Source organism: Hippocampus zosterae, chromosome 7, assembly GCF_025434085.1.
Source record: "Hippocampus zosterae strain Florida chromosome 7, ASM2543408v3, whole genome shotgun sequence".
Taxonomy (NCBI): domain Eukaryota; kingdom Metazoa; phylum Chordata; class Actinopteri; order Syngnathiformes; family Syngnathidae; genus Hippocampus; species Hippocampus zosterae.
The window spans coordinates 16,648,622-16,667,189 of record NC_067457.1 but is presented as its reverse complement, the minus strand read 5'-3'; the positions used below and the strand labels follow the sequence as shown (position 1 = coordinate 16,667,189).

Genomic DNA, 18,568 nt, shown 5'->3' with positions numbered 1-18,568 from the left:
GTGAATCTTACGTATATGGCCGTATCGCACAAATCATACGGATTCTGAAAATTTCCGTTTTTTGTTTTCCCCCCCTAACAGGTTTTTTGCTTTCATTTGCGGTAACTTTCCAGTAAATCAGATCTACAATAAATATCATTGGAAATTTCATGGGGGTTTTTTCTGCTGTTATTTTGACATATAAAATGCATTGGGATTTTATAAGGATTTTTTGCTCTTTATGAGGATTTTTTTGGTAGTTTATACAGGTTGGCGCTCCGAAAAGTTGACAGGTATGAATTGACGGGCTCATGAATAGTATCGCAGTTGTGCCATTACAAGCAACGAACCATTACTCACACTTAACACGCACGCGCGCTCAAAATCACAAAGTGACTCACTCCCGTAGACAAAGACACGCCCCTTTACATATGCATACACACACCGAGTGACGCACAAGGGCCACACGCCCTCTCAGGCACACCGGCCATCAGCCATCGGCAACCGTGATGATTTGGGTTTAAAATCCTGCCGCCACCCCGTCGAAGTGTGGACTATTTGAGGGTGTGCTTTCGCTTGAAAGTTCCTTTTTTGGATGCCGCAACTGTCGCCGAACGCCACCGTGCCGATTCATGCACTAAGCATCACGTAGCGTCGTTAAGCGGCAACGCAAGCATCATCATCATCAGCATCATCATCAGCATCATCAATGTCAAGGTGTGCGCTCGGCCGATGACGTCACTCGGGGGCGCACCTCCTTCCGACGACGTCATCGGCTGGCAGGCGGGCGTGTCGCTGGAGTGGGAGGAGGCCAAGCGAACCGACCGCGAGACACGCCCGCGCGCACACACGCGTAAACACACACATACACACACACACACACACGCTTCGCCGCGACTCGCATGGGGGCGTCCTGACGCGCGAACATGAGCTCTGGTGACGATGACATGAACGTACCCCGATCGATCGTGAAGGTAAGGCGGGAAAGGGGGCGCCCATTTTTATTGTTCTGTCAACGCCAGAACACGGCTGCTTTACAATCACCAGCAATGCGTCGATAGTTTTTGTTTAGTGGCTCGCACCTGTTGGTGCTGTTGCGCAAGCAGCACGCATAAAAACCGAGGCAAACTGGTTCTGTTGCGGGCGTGTGAGTGTGTCTGTGAAAGTGTCCAAGGGTGTTTTTAAGCGTGTATATCATGTTTATTTGTGTATTATCTCTATGAGTGTGTGTGTGTGTTTGTGTGTGTGTATAGCACATGGGATGATATGGTTGCTGACCTGTTTCTCAATTGACAACTGGGTTAAAGGCAAGATGAGGGCACGGCAAAGCACAACCCCCCCAAAAAATGTGACCAACTTCCTGGTGTGGCAACATATCTCCCAAGGGGGTGCGCTCCCTTTGTTGTTGCGCCAGACAGTGAAGTCAAGCCTGTCAAGCAACCAAACAATTATTCTAACAGGAAAAAAAAATAATGACAACAAGTGTTTCTGTGGGAGGCACCGGTGTGATTTGTTTCTCTTTTTTTTCCTCAATAGACCAGTCAGACTTTAAGCGGCGGAGATATTTTTGGATCAATCTTCATTTCATTCCGTCGAAAAGGCGACTCCGAACAGTTTCAGCCTATTGTAAGTATCTGTCTGTCTATCTTCCTATGCTAATTACAATGTCGCAACAACAACGCGTGAACAGCTACAGTACGTTACGGGTTGTGTGTCCCATTTCAGCATGTCGAACGACACAACAACAACAAGCAGCAGCACGTGTGCACCTGACGACGACTTGTGCAGTAAGAACTCGAGTGTCGAGGGCCTCAGCGTCCTCGACGCTGCCTTCCTTCCATCTTGCCTGCTTTTCCTCCTCGCTTCTCAAATCTGCCTCGCTGCTGTTGCCCAAGAGCAAAACATTTCCGACACGGCCCGTCAAGGCCCCCTCAATAGGAACGTCACCACATGAGCAAATTGGACACCATAATTCAGAACTGGTCGGATATTTACATTAACTCAGTCAATCGCAGCCATTTTCACCTGGAGCAACCCCCTCAATCGCAGCGTTTTAGTGGATTTTGACTGATCTTGCAAGGCCCACAGAATATCTTCTTTCAGCAGAAAAAAAATGCTCCTATCTTTTCCCATTCTTCAGCAATCGGCATTACAAAATGGCCAAGTTTCTTGAAAATGGTAATACCTTGGCAAAATCGGAGAAAAAGAGCTTTTTGTAAAAGCATGCATTTCAAGCACATGAGGCACCACTGCCACCTACTGGTCACTTTTTACGTGATATACGATGCAACAGATTATTCTCATTCATAGATTGCATCAGACTCTCCTCCTCTCTATGACGCAAAAAAAAAAAAGACTGACGTACGTCCTTGGTAGGCGGGGCCTAATTTTAAAAAGACGTACAAGTACGTCTTGTGGAATGAAAGAGTTAAGTACGGCTGAGTAATGGAAAAATTATTAGTATGATGTTGATTACACCAATTTTTTTAGTCAATCCTATTTTAGGCAATTTCTATTTCAAGTGTTTTTCTCCCCACTCAAAAAGTTTGTTGGTTCAAATCCTTTTTATTCTTCCCATCAATTCCTTCACGAAAATGAGTTTTCCAGTTTGAATTGAATATATACTGTATATATTTTTTTTATCTTCAGGTAAAGTCATACCTCTGTTTTCGACCATAATCCGTTCCAGAAGAACGCGACACAAGGAAGCGTCACTTCCTCGTGTAAGGAAGGCAAGAGCAGTCAAGTGGTGCATTCAAGTGCGCTCAGTTTGTTCGAGAACCGAAATTCGGTTGTCCTCCAAGGCATAAAAAACTCTTGGTCGAAAACCGATTTGGTCGAGAATAGAGACGTTCGAAAACCGAGGTTTGACTGTGCTTTGAAAGCAGATGCCAGTGATGTCATTCAAAACAGTTGCTCTCCTTGCCCACATGCGATGGCATTGCATCCCCAGAAACGCTCTACTGTTACCGATAGGGCGGCAATGTTTTTGAAGGTCTTTGTTTTGTCGGGCAGCGGTGGCGACATATCGACTCGATGTGATCGTGGTCCCGACGGTGCTCCTGCTGATCACAGCGGTCACCCTCACCGTCATGTTCGTTTTGGCCTACTGTCACCGCGAGCGCGCCTCCGCTCTGCCGCGCTACAGCAGCTCGCTGCACAGGCGAACACGGCACTTGCAAGGCATCGATGGTAAATGCACGTCTACCTTCCGGATGCGATGCAAGTGAAAAGCCGCGATAGTGGCAGAACATTCCCAAATTTTTTGGTGTTCTGGTCTGCTCCAGCACCCCTTGGCATCGACCCACTGGAGCACGAGGAGGTGCCCATGGCCGTACACAAGAGGGCGGGCGGCGCGGCAAATGGGCGGGCCACCACCGGGGGGCGTCTTGGAACTTTCGGGCAAGTGGTCGAACTGTCCCAGACCCTACCCGTCTCCAGCGATGAGAGCGTCCGATTATACAAGGCACGAATGGACAACAAGGACGTGGTGCTTCGGGTGCTCAAAGGTGTGTTAGCTACCGTATGTCATAAAAACCAAGTTCAAGACCAACCGGTTGTTTGTCCATGCATGCCCTGGTGTTGATGCGAGAGAAAACTAACGACTCTTACTTAACTCATTCAGTACCAGCCAATTCTAAACCAAGTCTGAAAAGACATATACAAACGTCTTTGGGAGTGAATGAGTTTTAAAAGCAATCTTATGGCCCGCGCAGTCTTACCGCATGTCGTTCAAGTCTTGAGTGCAGGCGCTGACAACGGCGTGACGCGACGTCTTCCGCAGATTCGGCCAGCGGCGAGGAGCGGCGGCGCTTCTTGAGTTTCGCCTCGTTCGTGTCGGGCTTGGGGCCGCACCCGTTCCTGCCGGTCGTGGGGACCGTGGTGACTGGGCCGGTGAACGCGCCCTCACCGGCGCCGCCCACCCTCATGGTGGTGGAGGAAATGCGGCATCGAGACTTGCTGGGCTTCCTGTGGAGATGCAGGCAACCGGTCAGTAACCACGCTCATGGTTTCGTTCAAACGCCGCTGATGATGTAAATGCTCCAATTCGAGTCATACTTCGCCCGACAGGCCGTTACGTACTCTTAACCTCTGAGGGCCAGATCTCAAACTGATTGACTGACTGAAAACAAGATAAGCTCCAAGCTAACTGACATGAAAGGGACTTTTTTTTGCTGTCCTTTGTTTCATGTGCGAAGGAGGCATCGGCTTGCAACATGACAGAGAAGAGGCTCTTCACCATGGCAACACAAGTGGCCATGGCGCTGGTTGGTTCCCATTTTGCTCATGCTGAATAATGTTTGAGCGCAAGCATGCAGTTTCACCCATATTCTGCTTACTTTTAGTGTTTGGCGTAGCTGAATGAATGACAACAACTCTGTCTTTAGGCATCGATTGATCATCATAGTAATAATAATCATCATCATAATGCTCATCATCATCAAGTGCATCATGTGTGCTTCAGGAGTACCTGCACAGTCGGCGGTGCGTGCACGGCAACGTGTGCGCGCGCAGCATCCTGGTGGGTGGTGACCTGACAGCCAAGCTGTGGGGTCTGGGCGCCGCCCACCGCCGCCAAACATCGAGCGGGGCCGTCGACGCCACCGAGTTGAAGAAGTGGCAGGCGCCCGAGGTGCTGGCCCGCAGAGACTTCAGCCCCAGCGCCGACGTGTGAGCCGCCGACGTCGTCTTCGCCAAACGTTGCCAAACTCGGCCCCAAAGTAACATTGGAAATTCCTTCGGCAGGTGGTCCTTCGGGCTCCTGCTCTATGAGATGATCACGTTAGGTAAGCCAACAGTCAAACTGCAAGCCAATCGGTTTTTTTTTCCAGACAAATAGTTGCCGAAGCAGAATTAAGTCCAACTGAAACAAGAAGGGGAAAAAAATGCAACGTTCAAGCAGGTCATTACAGGAATAAAGATTCTGAATAATGGCTGTAAATAGAGCTAAGATCGGTCCTAAAAAATCGAGCCCGACCCGAACCGGCCTGAGGTTATTTAAGCCCGACCCGGCCCGAGCCCGATCACTTAGCTTGATTTGCAGGCCCGAGCCCGAAACAAACCCGACATTTCATATTTTATTTGTGAGGACTCGAGAGGATGAGGGGTGATTTCTGATAACAAAGCCTGTCATTTGGAACGAAATCTAAGTTAAACAAGACTGTATAGACATTTACATCTATTATATTTCCGTTTCTGAAGAGGTTACATTAACCGACAATTTTCTATCATTGACGGATTTTTTTAAGAGTGGACGGGGAAAATTTAAGGCCATCCGTCATTTTGACGGGTTGAAAATAGGGCCGTAAACCACCGCAGCAGTATGTTCTTAAGAATCTAGCGCGGCACTATCAGAGAGAGAAGCAGAGATACAAAAAAGAATAATGATGGGTGGATCATAGGCAGAGGCAGAAATGAGTTCTTTGAATTGTCATTGCAAGAGTTTAGTACAGTACGTGTTGTGACGAGGCGACTTCTGTTTTTTTGCGAACCACGGTTTCTCGTGGCCAAAACTATTGACGGCCTCGAAAAAAAAAGAAAAAAAAAGTCAGCGAGAGAGAAGCCCGACCCGATCGAACCCGAACCACCTCTAGCTGTAATATGACCAGATAAAAATTACAATCTTTATATACAAAAAAAATCATATATATATAAATAATTCCTCGTCTCACCCCCCCCCCGGGTGGTGTCCGTCCCTCATTGAGCTCGGGTCCTCTACCAGAGGCCAGGAAGCTTGAGGGTTCTGCGCAGTATCCTTGCTGTTCCCAGCATTGCACATTTCTGGACTGAGATGTCCGATGTTGTTCCCGGGATCTGTTGCAACCACCACAGGCACGACTGTCACCTTTACCTTCCAGGCTCTCTCCAGCTCCTCTCTGAGCCCTTGGTATTTCTCGAGTTTCTCATGTTCCTTCTTCCTGATGTTTCCATCACTTGGGACCGCTACATCCACTACAACGGCTTTCCTCTGCCCTTTATCTATGATCACGATATCTGGTTGGTTCGCCATTACCATCTTGTCAGTCTGGATCTGGAAGTCCCACAGGATCTTCGCTGTGTCATTGTCCACCACCTTCGCTGGTGTTTCCCATTTTGACCTTGGGGTTTCCAGTCCATACTCCGCACAGATGTTTCGGTAGACAATGCCAGCCCTCCATGCATAGTTAGGAGCCTTCGGGTCTTAACGCCCGTGGTCTGAATCTCTTCCTTTGGCCGCCTTATTATTCCTGCAGGGTATCTGATCACTGGCAGGGCATAGCTGTTTATTGCCCGGGTCTTATTCTTGCCTAGACTTGCCTCACTCGCTAGAGGTATTTGGCCGTAGCCGCTTTCCTTGTTGCCAGTTCGAGGTTGCCATTGGCTTGTGGTATACCAAGGTACTTGTAGCTGTCCTCAATGTCTGCTATTGTTCTTTCAGGGAGTGAGAGCCCTTCAGTGCGGACTACCTCTCCTCTCAGTCACCATCCGACTACATTTCTCAAGCCCGAATGACATCCCGATGTCGCTGCTGTAGATCCTGGTTGTGTGGATCAGGGAGTCTATGTCCCTTTCGCTCTTAGCATACAGCTTTATGTCATCCATGTAGAGGAGGTGACTGATCGTAGCTCCATTTCTGAGGCGGTATCCATAGCTTGTCTTGGTGATTACTTGGCGTAGGGGGTTTCAGTCCCATGCAGAACAGCAGTGGGGAGAGTGCATCACCTTGGTATATGCCACATTTGATGGACACTTGGGTAAGGAGCTTGCCATTGGCTTCAAGTGTGGTTTTCCACATCCTCATCGAGTTTGCAACGAAGGCTCTTAGGGTCCTGTTCACCTTATACAACTCCAGGCATTCATTGATCCATGTATGTGGCATCGAGTCATAGGCTTTCCTGTAATCAATCCAGGCTGTGCACAGGTTGGTACGTCGGGACCTGCAGTCTTGTGCGACTGTTCTGTCAACCAGGAGCTGTTGTTTGGCTCCTCTGGTATCTCTAACAATGCCCTTCTGTGCTTTGCTCATGTATTGATCCATGTGTCCACTTAACTTAGCCGCAATGATGCCTGACATGAGCTTCCATGTTGTGGAGAGACAGGTGATTGGCCGATAGTTGGATGGGACTGCACCCTTTGAGGGATTCTTCATGATCAGGATCGTTCCCCCTTCGGTTAGCCATTCTGGGCGAGTCCCATCCCTCAGGAGCTGTTTCATTTGTACTGCTAGGCGTTCATGGAGTGCTGTGAGTTTCTTTAGCCAGTAGGTGTGGACCATGTCCGGGCCTGGTGCTGTCCAGTTCTTCATATCTGAGACTCTTTCCTGTATGTCTGCCACTGTTATGGTAACTGGGTTCTGTTCAGGGAGGTTGCTGTGCTCCTCTCTCAGGGTCACCAGCCATTGTGCACTGCTGTTATATGCAACCTCCTTCTCCCATATGCCTTTCCAGTACCTTTCAGTTTCCAGTCTTGGTGGGTTAGCTCTGTTGTTAGGACCCTGCCACTGAGCGTACATTTTCGCAGGTTGTGTTGCGAACAGCCTGTTTATTCGTCTGGCCTCATTCTCTTTCGTGTACCGCTTTAGGCGGCTAGACAAGGCTTGGAGCCTTTGTTCCTTGGCTCTTATAGCCAAGCATCTCAAGGATCACTGATGCTGAAGCGTATATCAGCTCATTGGTTTCCGTGATCGTTACGGTAGGGATCGCCCTCAATGCTGCATTCACACTTTCCATGAGACTTTCAGGTGGTACTTCACTTAGCCGTTGTAATCGGTTTCTAGGTTGCCCAGCTTTCATTCTGGCCATGATCTTAGCTTTCAGGTCAGTTGCTGCCTCACTCAGCATTGCATTCATTGGGTCTGGCCTCCCAATCTCATCATCTGCATTCATTGGGGCTTGCCTCCCAATCTCTGGTATGACCTCCTCCTCTGATCTGGCAGCCTGGGGCCCTTCACCATGGAACCTGCGTTGTACCTCATCAATCTCAAGTTGTGACAGCAGTTGCCGTTTGTGGATGTTGGAACACTGGGCTACTAGTTCTTTCGTGGTCAACCGTGAATGTGGGTTTCGAAGTAACCATTTAGCCCACATTCTCTGCATGTAACCCCTCTGACTAGGGTTGCTTGAGTAGTAGCATTCCAACAGAGCCATGTTATCGCATCTCGCTTTGTTCCAGTAGCCCATTTTTCATCAAGGTGCTCTGGTTCCCCAGCACCTGACACATACCTTGTTTGGCCGGGCGACGTCTGAGCCGGCGTGTTATTTTTTTTAATTCTCTCTCATCATTGTATGAGGTAGGCAATAGCATGAAGGATCTTGCCCAAGTACCCACACTGGATGGTGTTATGCGCTCATTTTTTGCCCCAAGCGGGATTCGAAACACCGTCTCCCGTATGCCAAACCGACACCTTACCAATTGAGCTATCCAGCTGCTTATATATATATATATATATTAGAGCTGTCAGTTTAGCGCGTTTTTATTGGCATTAATTTAAATGAATTTTAACGGGATTAAAATTTTTCTCACGAGATTAACGCGGCACACGTCACAAGCGGATGTTACGTTGCACTGTAAATACGCCAGAAACAAAACAACAAGCGCGCTGCAGACGTCCACGCCCATGTCTGTTTTATCAGTCACGGCAGCTCGAGACACCAAAAACGGAAACTTAAAGAGTTTATGAATGGAAAGTTTACTTTTAAAAAGTTGCCAGATTGCTCCACTGACAAGACCAAAGTTACCTGTTCTTCTCTATATATATATATCATACAGGTACACGATTTATGCCACTGACGCGATTGTTACTTGTTTGGAACTATTTTGTGTGGAAGGTTACAGTGTTCTGAGCTTCTCTGTGTTCATCTGACAGTGACAGCGCGCTGTAGTGGTAGCGACCTAGCGAAAATAAAACGTCTCCAGTGTTGTCATCGAACCAAGTGTAGTCATCCGAAATGAGGTCTACACAAAACCGTAGAGAGACTTCCGCGCAAGAAGGACCAACACAATCAACATAGCCTGACTGTGTTAGGGGGAGTGAAACCCCCCTCTTTCAGAATGTTTTGCCCCAGCAGCACGGGGGAAGTGCGTGCGCATGTTTGTACGGCCGGCAGTTTTGAATACAGCGGCACATAACGAACACTGGTGTCCGGGGTCTCGTTATTCTCCAACAAACATACAGAAACAGACTGCTGTGTTCATAGCAAACTTGAGAAAAACGAAGTATGCAACCATGGTTTAAATCCACTATAGGCGGAGTATTAGTTTACCTTAGATGTGCACTTTATAATGTTATATTGATAAGATAAGATATCCTTTATTTGTCCCACAATGGGGAAATTTACAGCCTCCAGCAGCAAGAATGTATGTAGAAAGAAGAAGAGAAAAAAAAACAACAACAAACATCTTTCAATTAAATACAATATGAACACAAATGGATAAATCGCAGTACTATTTACAATTTACCTTCACATCATTTAATTATTATTATTATTATTATGATTGTTATTTTTTATTCATCAGCCTGACAGCAGTCGGTAGGAACGAGCGTCGGTATCTCTCCTTCTTGCAGCGCGGGTGTAACAGTCTCTGGCTGAAGGAGCTACCAAGTGCTGTCAGGGCGGGCTGGAGTGGGTGGGAGGGACTGGCCATCATAGCTTTTAGCTTAGTTAGCATCCTTCTGTTGCCCACCTCCTCCAGAGTGTCAAGGGAGCAACCCAGGACAGAACTGGCATTCCTGACCAGTCGCTCCAGTCTCTTTCTGTCCCGGGCCGAGATGCTGCCTGACCAGCAGACAATGCCATAATAGATGGCCGAGGCCACCACCGAGTTATCGAACGTCTTAAGGAGTGACCCCTGAACCCCAAAAGACCTCAGTTTCCTGAGTAGGAAGAGTCGGCTCTGTCCTTTCCTAATCAGGGTGTCCGTGTTTGTGGACCAGTCCAGTTTGTCGTTGAGAAGAACACCAAGGTACTTGTAGGAGGTCACCCTCTCTATGTCCATACCCTGGATGTTCATCGGTGCTGGTGAGGACTTTTTCCTGCAGAAATCCACAACCAACTCCTTAGTTTTCCTCGGGTTGATCTGGAGGAGATTCTGCTGGCACCAGTCCACAAAGTCCTTTGTCAGTCCCCTGTACTCCCGATCATCCCCTTCTGTAATGAGGCCAACAATCGCAGAGTCATCGGAGAACTTCTGAAGGTGGCAGTTTAGAGTGTCATGTCTGAAGTCCGAGGTGTAGAGGATGAACAGGAATGGAGCCAGAACAGTCCCCTGCGGCGCTCCAGTGCTGCAGAGAAGCCGGTCCGACTCACAGCTCTGCAATCTCGCGTACTGCGGCCGATTTGTGAGGTAATCTATGATCCATGCTGTGAGATGGTGGTCCACTCCGGCGTTCTGCAGTTTGCCTCCCAGCAAATTGGGCTGGATGGTGTTGAAGGCACTGGAGAAATCAAAGAACATGATTCTCACAGTGCTCCCAGCCTTCTCCAAGTGTGACAGCACTGAGTGGAGGAGGTAGATAATGGCGTCTTCCACGCCGATGCCAGGCTGATAGGCAAACTGCAGCGGGTCCAGTGACGGGCTCACCAGCGGTCGAAGGTGGGCGAGGATGAGTCTCTCCAGCGTCTTCATCAGGTGAGACGTCAGCGCCACCGGTCTGTAGCTGTTCAGCTCCTTAGGGTGGGGGGTCTTGGGCACTGGGACCAGGCACGAAGTTTTCCACAGCTGTGGAGCTCTGCCCAGCTTCAGGCTCAGGTTGAAGATGTGCTGGACAATGTTACACAGCTGGTCAGAGCAGGTCCTGAGGAGCCGGGAACTGATCTTGTCCGGACCTGCTGCCTTCCTCACATTCATCTTCCTCAGTTGGTTCCTTACCTGCTCTGTTGTGACGGACAGGCAGGAACCAGGTGACATACTGGGTTGATGAGAGCTGGTCGAAAGAGGAGGGGGAGGAGAAGAAGTCCTCAGTGAGAGAGGTTGCAGTTTGTGGTTGGGGGAAGGGACAGACGACTGGTCGAAACGGTTGAAAAAATGGTTCAGTCCATCTGCCCAGTCCTTGTCCTTCTCGACCACTGTCTTTGGGCTGTCATGGCCTGAGATGGTTTTCAGGCCCCTCCAGACACCAGTGACATTGCTGGCCTGTAACTGGTCCTCCAATTTCATCCTGTATAACTTCTTCCCCTCCCTGATCTTTCTTCTCAGCCGAATCTGCACGGCCTTCAGCTCCTCTCAGTTTCTCGACCGAAAAGCTCTCTTCTTCTCCTTCAGCAGGGTCTTTATGTCAGGATTAATCCATGGTTTGTTGTTGGAAAAACACCGCAGAGTTCTGGTGGGTACAGTGTTCTCCTCACAGAAGTTTATATAATCCGTGATGGTGTCAGTGAGTGCATCAATGTCCTCCCCATGAACCTCGCTGCCTTGCTCTGTTTTGATTTCATTAAAAAAGCTGTTAAAGCAGCTGTTGTGTGACAAAATATTTTTTTCACTGTTGTTGATGGACAGTAGTATTGTGTGAAAGATTATGTGTGAATAACTGCTCCAAGTGAAAAATGTTCATGTAAAATTGAAAATCGAAATGGTTATTTCAGTAAATATTTGCATTTGGCACATAGAAAACTGATTCATGATTCCATGTTGATGAGAGGATTAAAATGGGGGAAAAATAGGTTAAAAATGTAAAAGGAAATTCAGAGATGATAAAAAAGGTGTGAGTAATCACAATTAATTTTTTAGTTCATTTGAGTTAATTATGACAGTTGCATTTTTAATTAGATTAAATATTTTAATCGTTTGACAGCTCTAATATATATAATATATATAAAAAAAAAAAATCCTCATCTCACCACTCGGGTGGTGTCCGTCCCTCATTCAGCTCGGGTCCTCTACCAGAGGCCAGGAAGCTTGAGGGTTCTGCGCAGTATCCTTGCTGTTCCCAGCACTGCACATTTCTGGACTGAGATGTCCGATGTTGTTCCCGGGATCTGTTGCAACCACTCATCTAGTTTGGGGGTCACTGCCCCGAGTGCTCCGACCACCACAGGCACGACTGTCACCTTTACCTTCCAGGCTCTCTCCAGCTCCTCTCTGAGCCCTTGGTATTTCTCGAGTTTCTCATGTTCCTTCTTCCTGATGTTTCCATCACTTGGGACCGCTACATCCACTACAACGGCTTTCCGCTGCCCTTTATCTATGATCACGATATCTGGTTGGTTCGCCATTACCATCTTGTCAGTCTGGATCTGGAAGTCCCACAGGATCTTCGCTCTGTCATTCTCCACCACCTTCGGAGGTGTTTCCCATTTTGACCTTGGGGTTTCCAGTCCATACTCCGCACAGATGTTTCGGTAGACTATGCCAGCCACCTGGTTATGGCGTTCCATGTAGGCTTTCCCTGCCAGCATCTTACACCCTGCAGTTATGTGTTGGATCGTCTCAGGTGCCTCTTTGCACAACCTACACCTTGGGTCTTGTCTGGTGTGGTATATCTGGGCCTCGATGGCTCTGGTGCTCAAGGCCTGCTCCTGAGCAGCCAGGATGAGTGCCTCTGTGCTGTCCTTCAGGCCAGCCCTCTCTAGCCACTGATAGGACTTCTTGAGATCAGCCACTTCAGTTATGGTCCGGTGGTACATCCCGTGTAGGGGCTTGTCCTCCCATGATGGTCCCTCTTCCAGCGCCTCATCTTCTGTTCCCCATTGTCTGAGACATTCTCTGAGTACGTCATCCGTTGGAGCCTTCTCCTTGATGTATTCATGGAGCTTGGATGTTTCATCCTGGACAGTGGCTCTCACACTCACTAGTCCCCGGCCTCCTTCCTTTCGGCTTGCGTACAGTCTCAGGGTGCTGGATTTGGGATGGAACCCTCCATGCATGGTTAGGAGCTTTCGGGTCTTAACGTCCGTGGTCTGAATCTCTTCCTTTGGCCACCTTATTATTCCTGCAGGGTATCTGATCACTGGCAGGGCATAGCTGTTTATTGCCCGGGTCTTATTCTTGCCATTGAGCTGGCTTCTTAGGACTTGCCTCACTCGCTGGAGGTATTTGGCCGTAGCCGCTTTCCTTGTTGCCAGTTCGAGGTTGCCATTGGCTTGTGGTATACCAAGGTACTTGTAGCTGTCCTCAATGTCTGCTATTGTTCCTTCAGGGAGTGAGACCCCTTCAGTGCGGACTACCTTTCCTCTCTTAGTCACCATCCGACTACATTTCTCAAGCCCGAATGACATCCCGATGTCGCTGCTGTAGATCCTGGTTGTGTGGATCAGGGAATCTATGTCCCTTTCGCTCTTAGCATACAGCTTTATGTCATCCATGTAGAGGAGGTGACTGATTGTAGCTCCATTTCGGAGGCGGTATCCATAGCCTGTCTTGGTGATTACTTGGCTTAGGGGGTTCAGTCCTATGCAGAACAGCAGTGGGGAGAGTGCATCACCTTGGTATATGCCACATTTGATGGACACTTGGGTAAGTGGCCTGCCATTGGCTTCAAGTGTGGTTTTCCACATCCTCATCGAGTTCGCAACGAAGGCTCTAATGGTCCTGTTCACCTTATACAACTCCAAGCATTCAGTGATCCATGTATGTGGCATCGAGTCATAGGCTTTCTTGTAATCAATCCAAGCTGTGCACAGGTTGGTACGTCGGGACCTGCAGTCTTGTGCGACTGTTCTGTCAACCAGGAGCTGATGTTTGGCTCCTCTGGTATCTCTACCAATGCCCTTCTGCGCTTCGTTCATGTATTGATCCATGTGTCCACTTATCTTAGCCGCAATGATGCCTGACATGAGCTTCCATGTTGTGGAGAGACAGGTTATTGGCCGATAGTTGGATGGGACTGCACCCTTCGAGGGATCCTTCATGATCAGGATCGTTCGCCCTTTGGTTAGCCATTCTGGGTGAGTCCCATCCCTCAGCAGCTGGTTCATTTGTACTCATGGAGTGCTGTGAGTTTCTTTAGCCAGTAGGTGTGGACCATGCCTGGTGCTGTCCAGTTCTTCATATCTGAGACTCTTTCCTGTATGTCTGCAACTGTTATGGTAACTGGGTTCTGTTCAGGGAGGTTGCTGTGCTCCTCTCTCAGGGTCACCAGCCATTGTGCACTGCTGTTATGTGCAACCTCCTTCTCCCATATGCCTTTCCAGTACCTTTCAGTTTCCAGTCTTGGTGGGTCAGCCACTGAGCGTACACTTTCGCAGGTTGTGTTGCGAACAGCCTGTTTATTCGTCTGGCCTCATTCTCTTTCGTGTACCGCTTTAGGCGACTGGACAAGGCTTGGAGCCTTTGTTTGGCAGTTTCGAGTGCTTCAGGTATGGTCATCTGGATGTACCTCTCGGGTATCGGCCTTTTCATCACACCTCTCTGGGCCTCCGTCAATTGACTCACATCTTTCCGGGCCGCCTTGATCTTAGCCTCCAACCGTCTTTTCCATGGTGGGTAACGTATCTCATGGCTTCCATGGTTGCTCTTATAGCCCAGAGTCTCCAGATCACTGATGCTGAAGCGTATATCAGCTCATTGGTTTCTGTGATCGTTACGGTAGGGATCGCCCTCAGTGCTGCATTCACACTTTCTATGAGACTTTCAGATGGTACTTCACATAGCCGTTGTAATCGGTTTCTAGGTTGCCCAGCTTTCATTCTCGCCATGATCTTAGCTTTCAGGTAAGTTGCTGCCTCGCTCAGCATTTCATTCATTGGGGCTGGCCACCCAAACTCATCATCTGCATTCTTTGGGGCTTGCCTCCCAATCTCTTGTATGACCTCTTCCTCTGATCTGGCAGCCTGGGGCCCTTCACCATGGAACCTGCGTTGTACCTCATCAATCTCAAGTTGTGACAGCAGTTGCCGTTTGTGGATGTTGGAACACTGAGCTACTAGTTGTTTCGTGGTCAACCGTGACTGTGGGTTTCGAAGTAACCATTTAGCCCACATTCTCTGCATGTAACCCCTCTGACTAGGGTTGCTTGAGTAGTAGCATTCCAACAGAGCCATGTTATCGCATCTCGCCCATCTCCGCTTTGTTCCAGTAGCCCATTTTTCATCAAGGTGCTCTGGTTCCCCAGCACCTGACGCAGACCTTGTTTGGCCGGGCGACGTCTGAGCCGGCATGTCATTCCTTTTATTGTCTCTCATCATTGTATGAGGTAGGCATTAGCGTGAAGGATCTTGCCCAAGGACCCACACTGGATGGTGTTATGTGCTCATTTTTGCCCCAAGCGGGATTCGAACCACCGTCTCCCGTATGCCAAACCGATGCCTTACCAACTGAGCTATCCAGCCGCTATATATATATATATATATATATATATGTATATATATTTTATTTTTTTTTTTTTCATTTATGGGCGACCCGGTGGTCCAGTGGTTGGCACATCGACCTCACAGTGCAGAGGTCTGGCCTCCCTGTGTGGAGCTTGCATGTTCTCCCTGGGCCTGCGTGGGTTTTCTCCGGGTGCTCCGGTTTCCTCCCACATTCCAAAAAACATGCATGGTAGGCTTATTGGACGCTCTAAATTGTCCCTAGGTGTGATTGTGAGCGTGGATGGTTGTTCGTCTCCGTGTGTCCTGCGATTGACTGGCAACCGGTTCAGGGTGTCCCCTGCCTACTGCCCGAAGACAGCTGGGATAGGCTCCAGCACGCCCCGCGACCCTAGTGAGGATAAAAGTGGTTCGGAAAATTAATGAATATTATATATATAAATAATAATATAATTTTTTTTTTTTAATTAAACATTTCCCCCCCACCCCAAGACTAAAAGCTCTAATATTAGACCAATTAGGTCTTATTTTGTTCAGTAGGATCTATATTCAAGAAAAATATTACAAGTATGAAATCAAAATTTTCAGGACTCAAAATGACTTTTTTGTCATATGTTTGAACGTAAAATATGGTATGTTATTGTAAAAGGTTTTCAAATTAAATATTCATGTTGAACTTTGGGAAGGTCAAAAGTGTACTGGAACATGAACAAAAGTATTTTTTTTTAATTTGACAAATGTCAAAATATGAATAAAATTATTTGATGAGTGATGAGATGGGAATACAGTTTTTCAGTGCCAAATGTCTTGTTTTCATCACGATTTTTTAAAATCACAATATTATGAGAATAGTAATTTTTAAAAACCTTTTAGAGGAGAATGCGCAGAAAGAATAAAATCTTATTTTTAGAGAGAAAAATGCAACGTCTTTAATGTTTCCACATGAAGAAAGAATCATGAGAAGAGGATAAATTGTATTTTTTTACAAAATACACACACACTCTCATTTTAAGCATTTTAAAAGAATAATGTCATATTGCCTTATAGAGTTACAGTATGTTTTATGATTTCGAGGAGAAAGAAAATACAATTGGATTTTGCTTCTTTAAAAGCATTTGCTGGGGAGGGGAATAAAATAATGTTTTCAGTCTATCCAAAGTCGTGCACATGTGGTTGCATGCAGGTGAGCCGCCATTTGCGCAGGTGCGAACGGAGGACCTCCTGCAGCACCTCCAGAGAGGGAATGACCTACAACGTCCGCCCGCCTGCTCAAGCGCGCTGTAGGTACAGCTAACATGCTAACGCGTTAATACACGAACTGACTCCGAATGGGCCAGCAGGTTCGCCGTCATGTTGTCGTGTTGCCAGCGGAGCCCGAGTCGGCGCCTTACCGTGGCCGGGCTACTCGAGAAGCTGCGTGTGGGAGAGAGTACGGCCAACGGACGGACGCACATCCGGTCCGCCGTACCGCTGGACGTGGAGAACTACCTGCGCCAAGCGGGCTATGCCGAGGCCTACAACTTTGCTGTGCTCTGATTGCGCCGCACGCGTGCACGCTTTGCTGCTAAATGGACACGGACCGATGATGCTACAGTACAAATGTATTTGGCCACTGCACATACAACAGCCAAATACTAGATTATATGAGAGCTTTTCAATATGATGTTTTAGGATTGCAGTTGCTGTTGTTTTTTTGGGCCTGTGACAGCATTTGACTCATGTGAGAGCGTTTCAGGTGTGCATGTGAGTGAATCATATTTGATAGTGACGTGTGTGAGAGAGTAACGTGAGAGAGCGTTTGACAAAAAAATAAAATAAAAATCCAGGACGTTTAAATTGAAACATACACTAAGCGAGCATTTGGTGGGTCCACGATGTTGACTTGGTTCGTGTGTGATGTAGTCAAGGCGGCCCGTAACGCTGCCGTAAACACGAGAGGCCCAAAACGTTTGCCAGAGAGACCTGGTGCTCGACCACTGAGCTCAAGCTGAGAAAAGCGTCCAGTGTTCAAAGTCACGGCGGTCCGCTCCGAAACAAACGTCAACAGTCCACATGATTCATCCAAAGCAACTGCCGCTTGGAAAGGAACAGACGGACAACCACCAGATCGGATTTGTGCAAGGCCTTTTCTTACTGGAACAGGTGTGCCCTTACGAGATGAGTCCACTTCTTCAGGCCATTTTTTTTTAATTTGACTAGAGAGCAAACATTTTGAGATATGAGCGCGGAAAGAGGATGGCACCTTTCTCAAGTCCAATTAGCTTATTGCTAACGCACACTGCAAAACCCCATGGATGACTTTATAAAGGCCACCGGGCGGCAGTATAACACAGTCATGCAGACACAAACCAGCAAGACTTTCTCCCCTCCTGATCGCAACTTAACTAGAGGAGCTTTGATATTTTGCAATTCATTTTTGCAATTCAGACATGTTGAGCTCTCTACCTAGTAAGGCCAACATGCGCGGTGACACTAACACACACGCACGCACGCATGTACGGAGGCACCTTGAACTGTTTTGCGGTGGCCATGTTGTGCAGTTGCACTTTGTTGATGTGCTGCTGCAACATCAGCTGCTGGAAGTACTGCGCAGTGTGCGCAGGCCTGCAGGGCCTGAACACAAAGAACGGGTCACCAGTCAATCAAATGCCACACATCAATAAAAAAAAACGGACTGGCCGCCTGTCATTCACAGGACACATTACAGACAGGAAGGGAGTGATGAAAAAATTCTCACATGGTTGGCGTAATGCAGCAGTAAGTTGGATGCAATGCATTGTGCGCCATATGCACACACACACCTGGACCGCCTGCCTTGGACACAGCGACATGGAGTTGAGAGCCACGGGCCGGGGACTGATCCCAGCTGTAGCGCTCTACTTGGCCAAGGCCCCCTGCTGCTGTTGGCAATCGCTGTCCATCTCTGTGGTTACTGAGGGCAGACACACATGAACAGCATGATAGATGGGTGCAGATCAAAGGTGGCTTTCGATGGATCTTAAATTTCCATTTGAATCAATTCAGTTTAGTAAGCGAATGCGGAGCAACATAACACCAAGCCATGAATTTTGAACTTGAAACTTCTCCCTGGACTCCCCGTGAGCTCACTTACCCGCCGGTTGAGTAAAAGCACATATGGACTAGAACCGTCACTTGGGACTACAGCAGTCTTTCAAGTCAAGTCAACAACAAGTCAAGTCAACAGTATTTATAGAGCACTTTCAAACAGCCATCGCTGCATACAAAGTGCTGTACATGGAGCGATTTAACATATACAATAAACAGTAAGACGAATCAGTAATAAGTAATAAGTAATAAGTAATAAGGCGGTAGAAAGCACCAAGCAGTAAAACCAATAGCAAATC

At 47.9% G+C, this 18,568-nt stretch overlaps 1 protein-coding gene across 2 annotated transcripts; it reads left to right on the top strand.

The window, feature by feature from the left end:
• Nucleotides 1-886: 886 nt before the first annotated feature.
• LOC127604196 (tyrosine-protein kinase STYK1-like) lies at nucleotides 887-17,051 on the top strand. Of its 2 annotated transcripts, none has more exons than XM_052071197.1 (11): nucleotides 887-953; nucleotides 1,516-1,605; nucleotides 1,705-1,766; nucleotides 2,995-3,171; nucleotides 3,267-3,488; nucleotides 3,764-3,969; nucleotides 4,179-4,247; nucleotides 4,445-4,650; nucleotides 4,726-4,766; nucleotides 16,387-16,483; nucleotides 16,544-17,051. In XM_052071197.1, exons 3-11 carry the CDS (start codon nucleotides 1,706-1,708, stop codon nucleotides 16,737-16,739), a joined length of 1,275 nt encoding a protein of 424 aa, XP_051927157.1. In that variant the 5' UTR covers nucleotides 887-953; nucleotides 1,516-1,605; nucleotide 1,705; the 3' UTR covers nucleotides 16,740-17,051. The 2 variants fall into 2 exon arrangements, with proteins under 2 accessions (XP_051927157.1, XP_051927158.1); XM_052071198.1 differs by having other exon boundaries at nucleotides 898-953; nucleotides 1,516-1,609.
• Nucleotides 17,052-18,568: the final 1,517 nt, after the last annotated feature.

Bases quoted from the DNA above. Each gene is read 5' to 3' on its own strand.
- LOC127604196 (XM_052071197.1), top strand. From the start codon at position 1,706: ATGTCGAACGACACAACAACAACAAGCAGCAGCACGTGTGCACCTGAC. The intron at 4,248-4,444 runs GTTGGTTCCCAT...TGTGTGCTTCAG, and splicing joins CACAAGTGGCCATGGCGCTG to GAGTACCTGCACAGTCGGCG. The intron at 4,651-4,725 runs GTGAGCCGCCGA...TTCCTTCGGCAG, and splicing joins TTCAGCCCCAGCGCCGACGT to GTGGTCCTTCGGGCTCCTGC.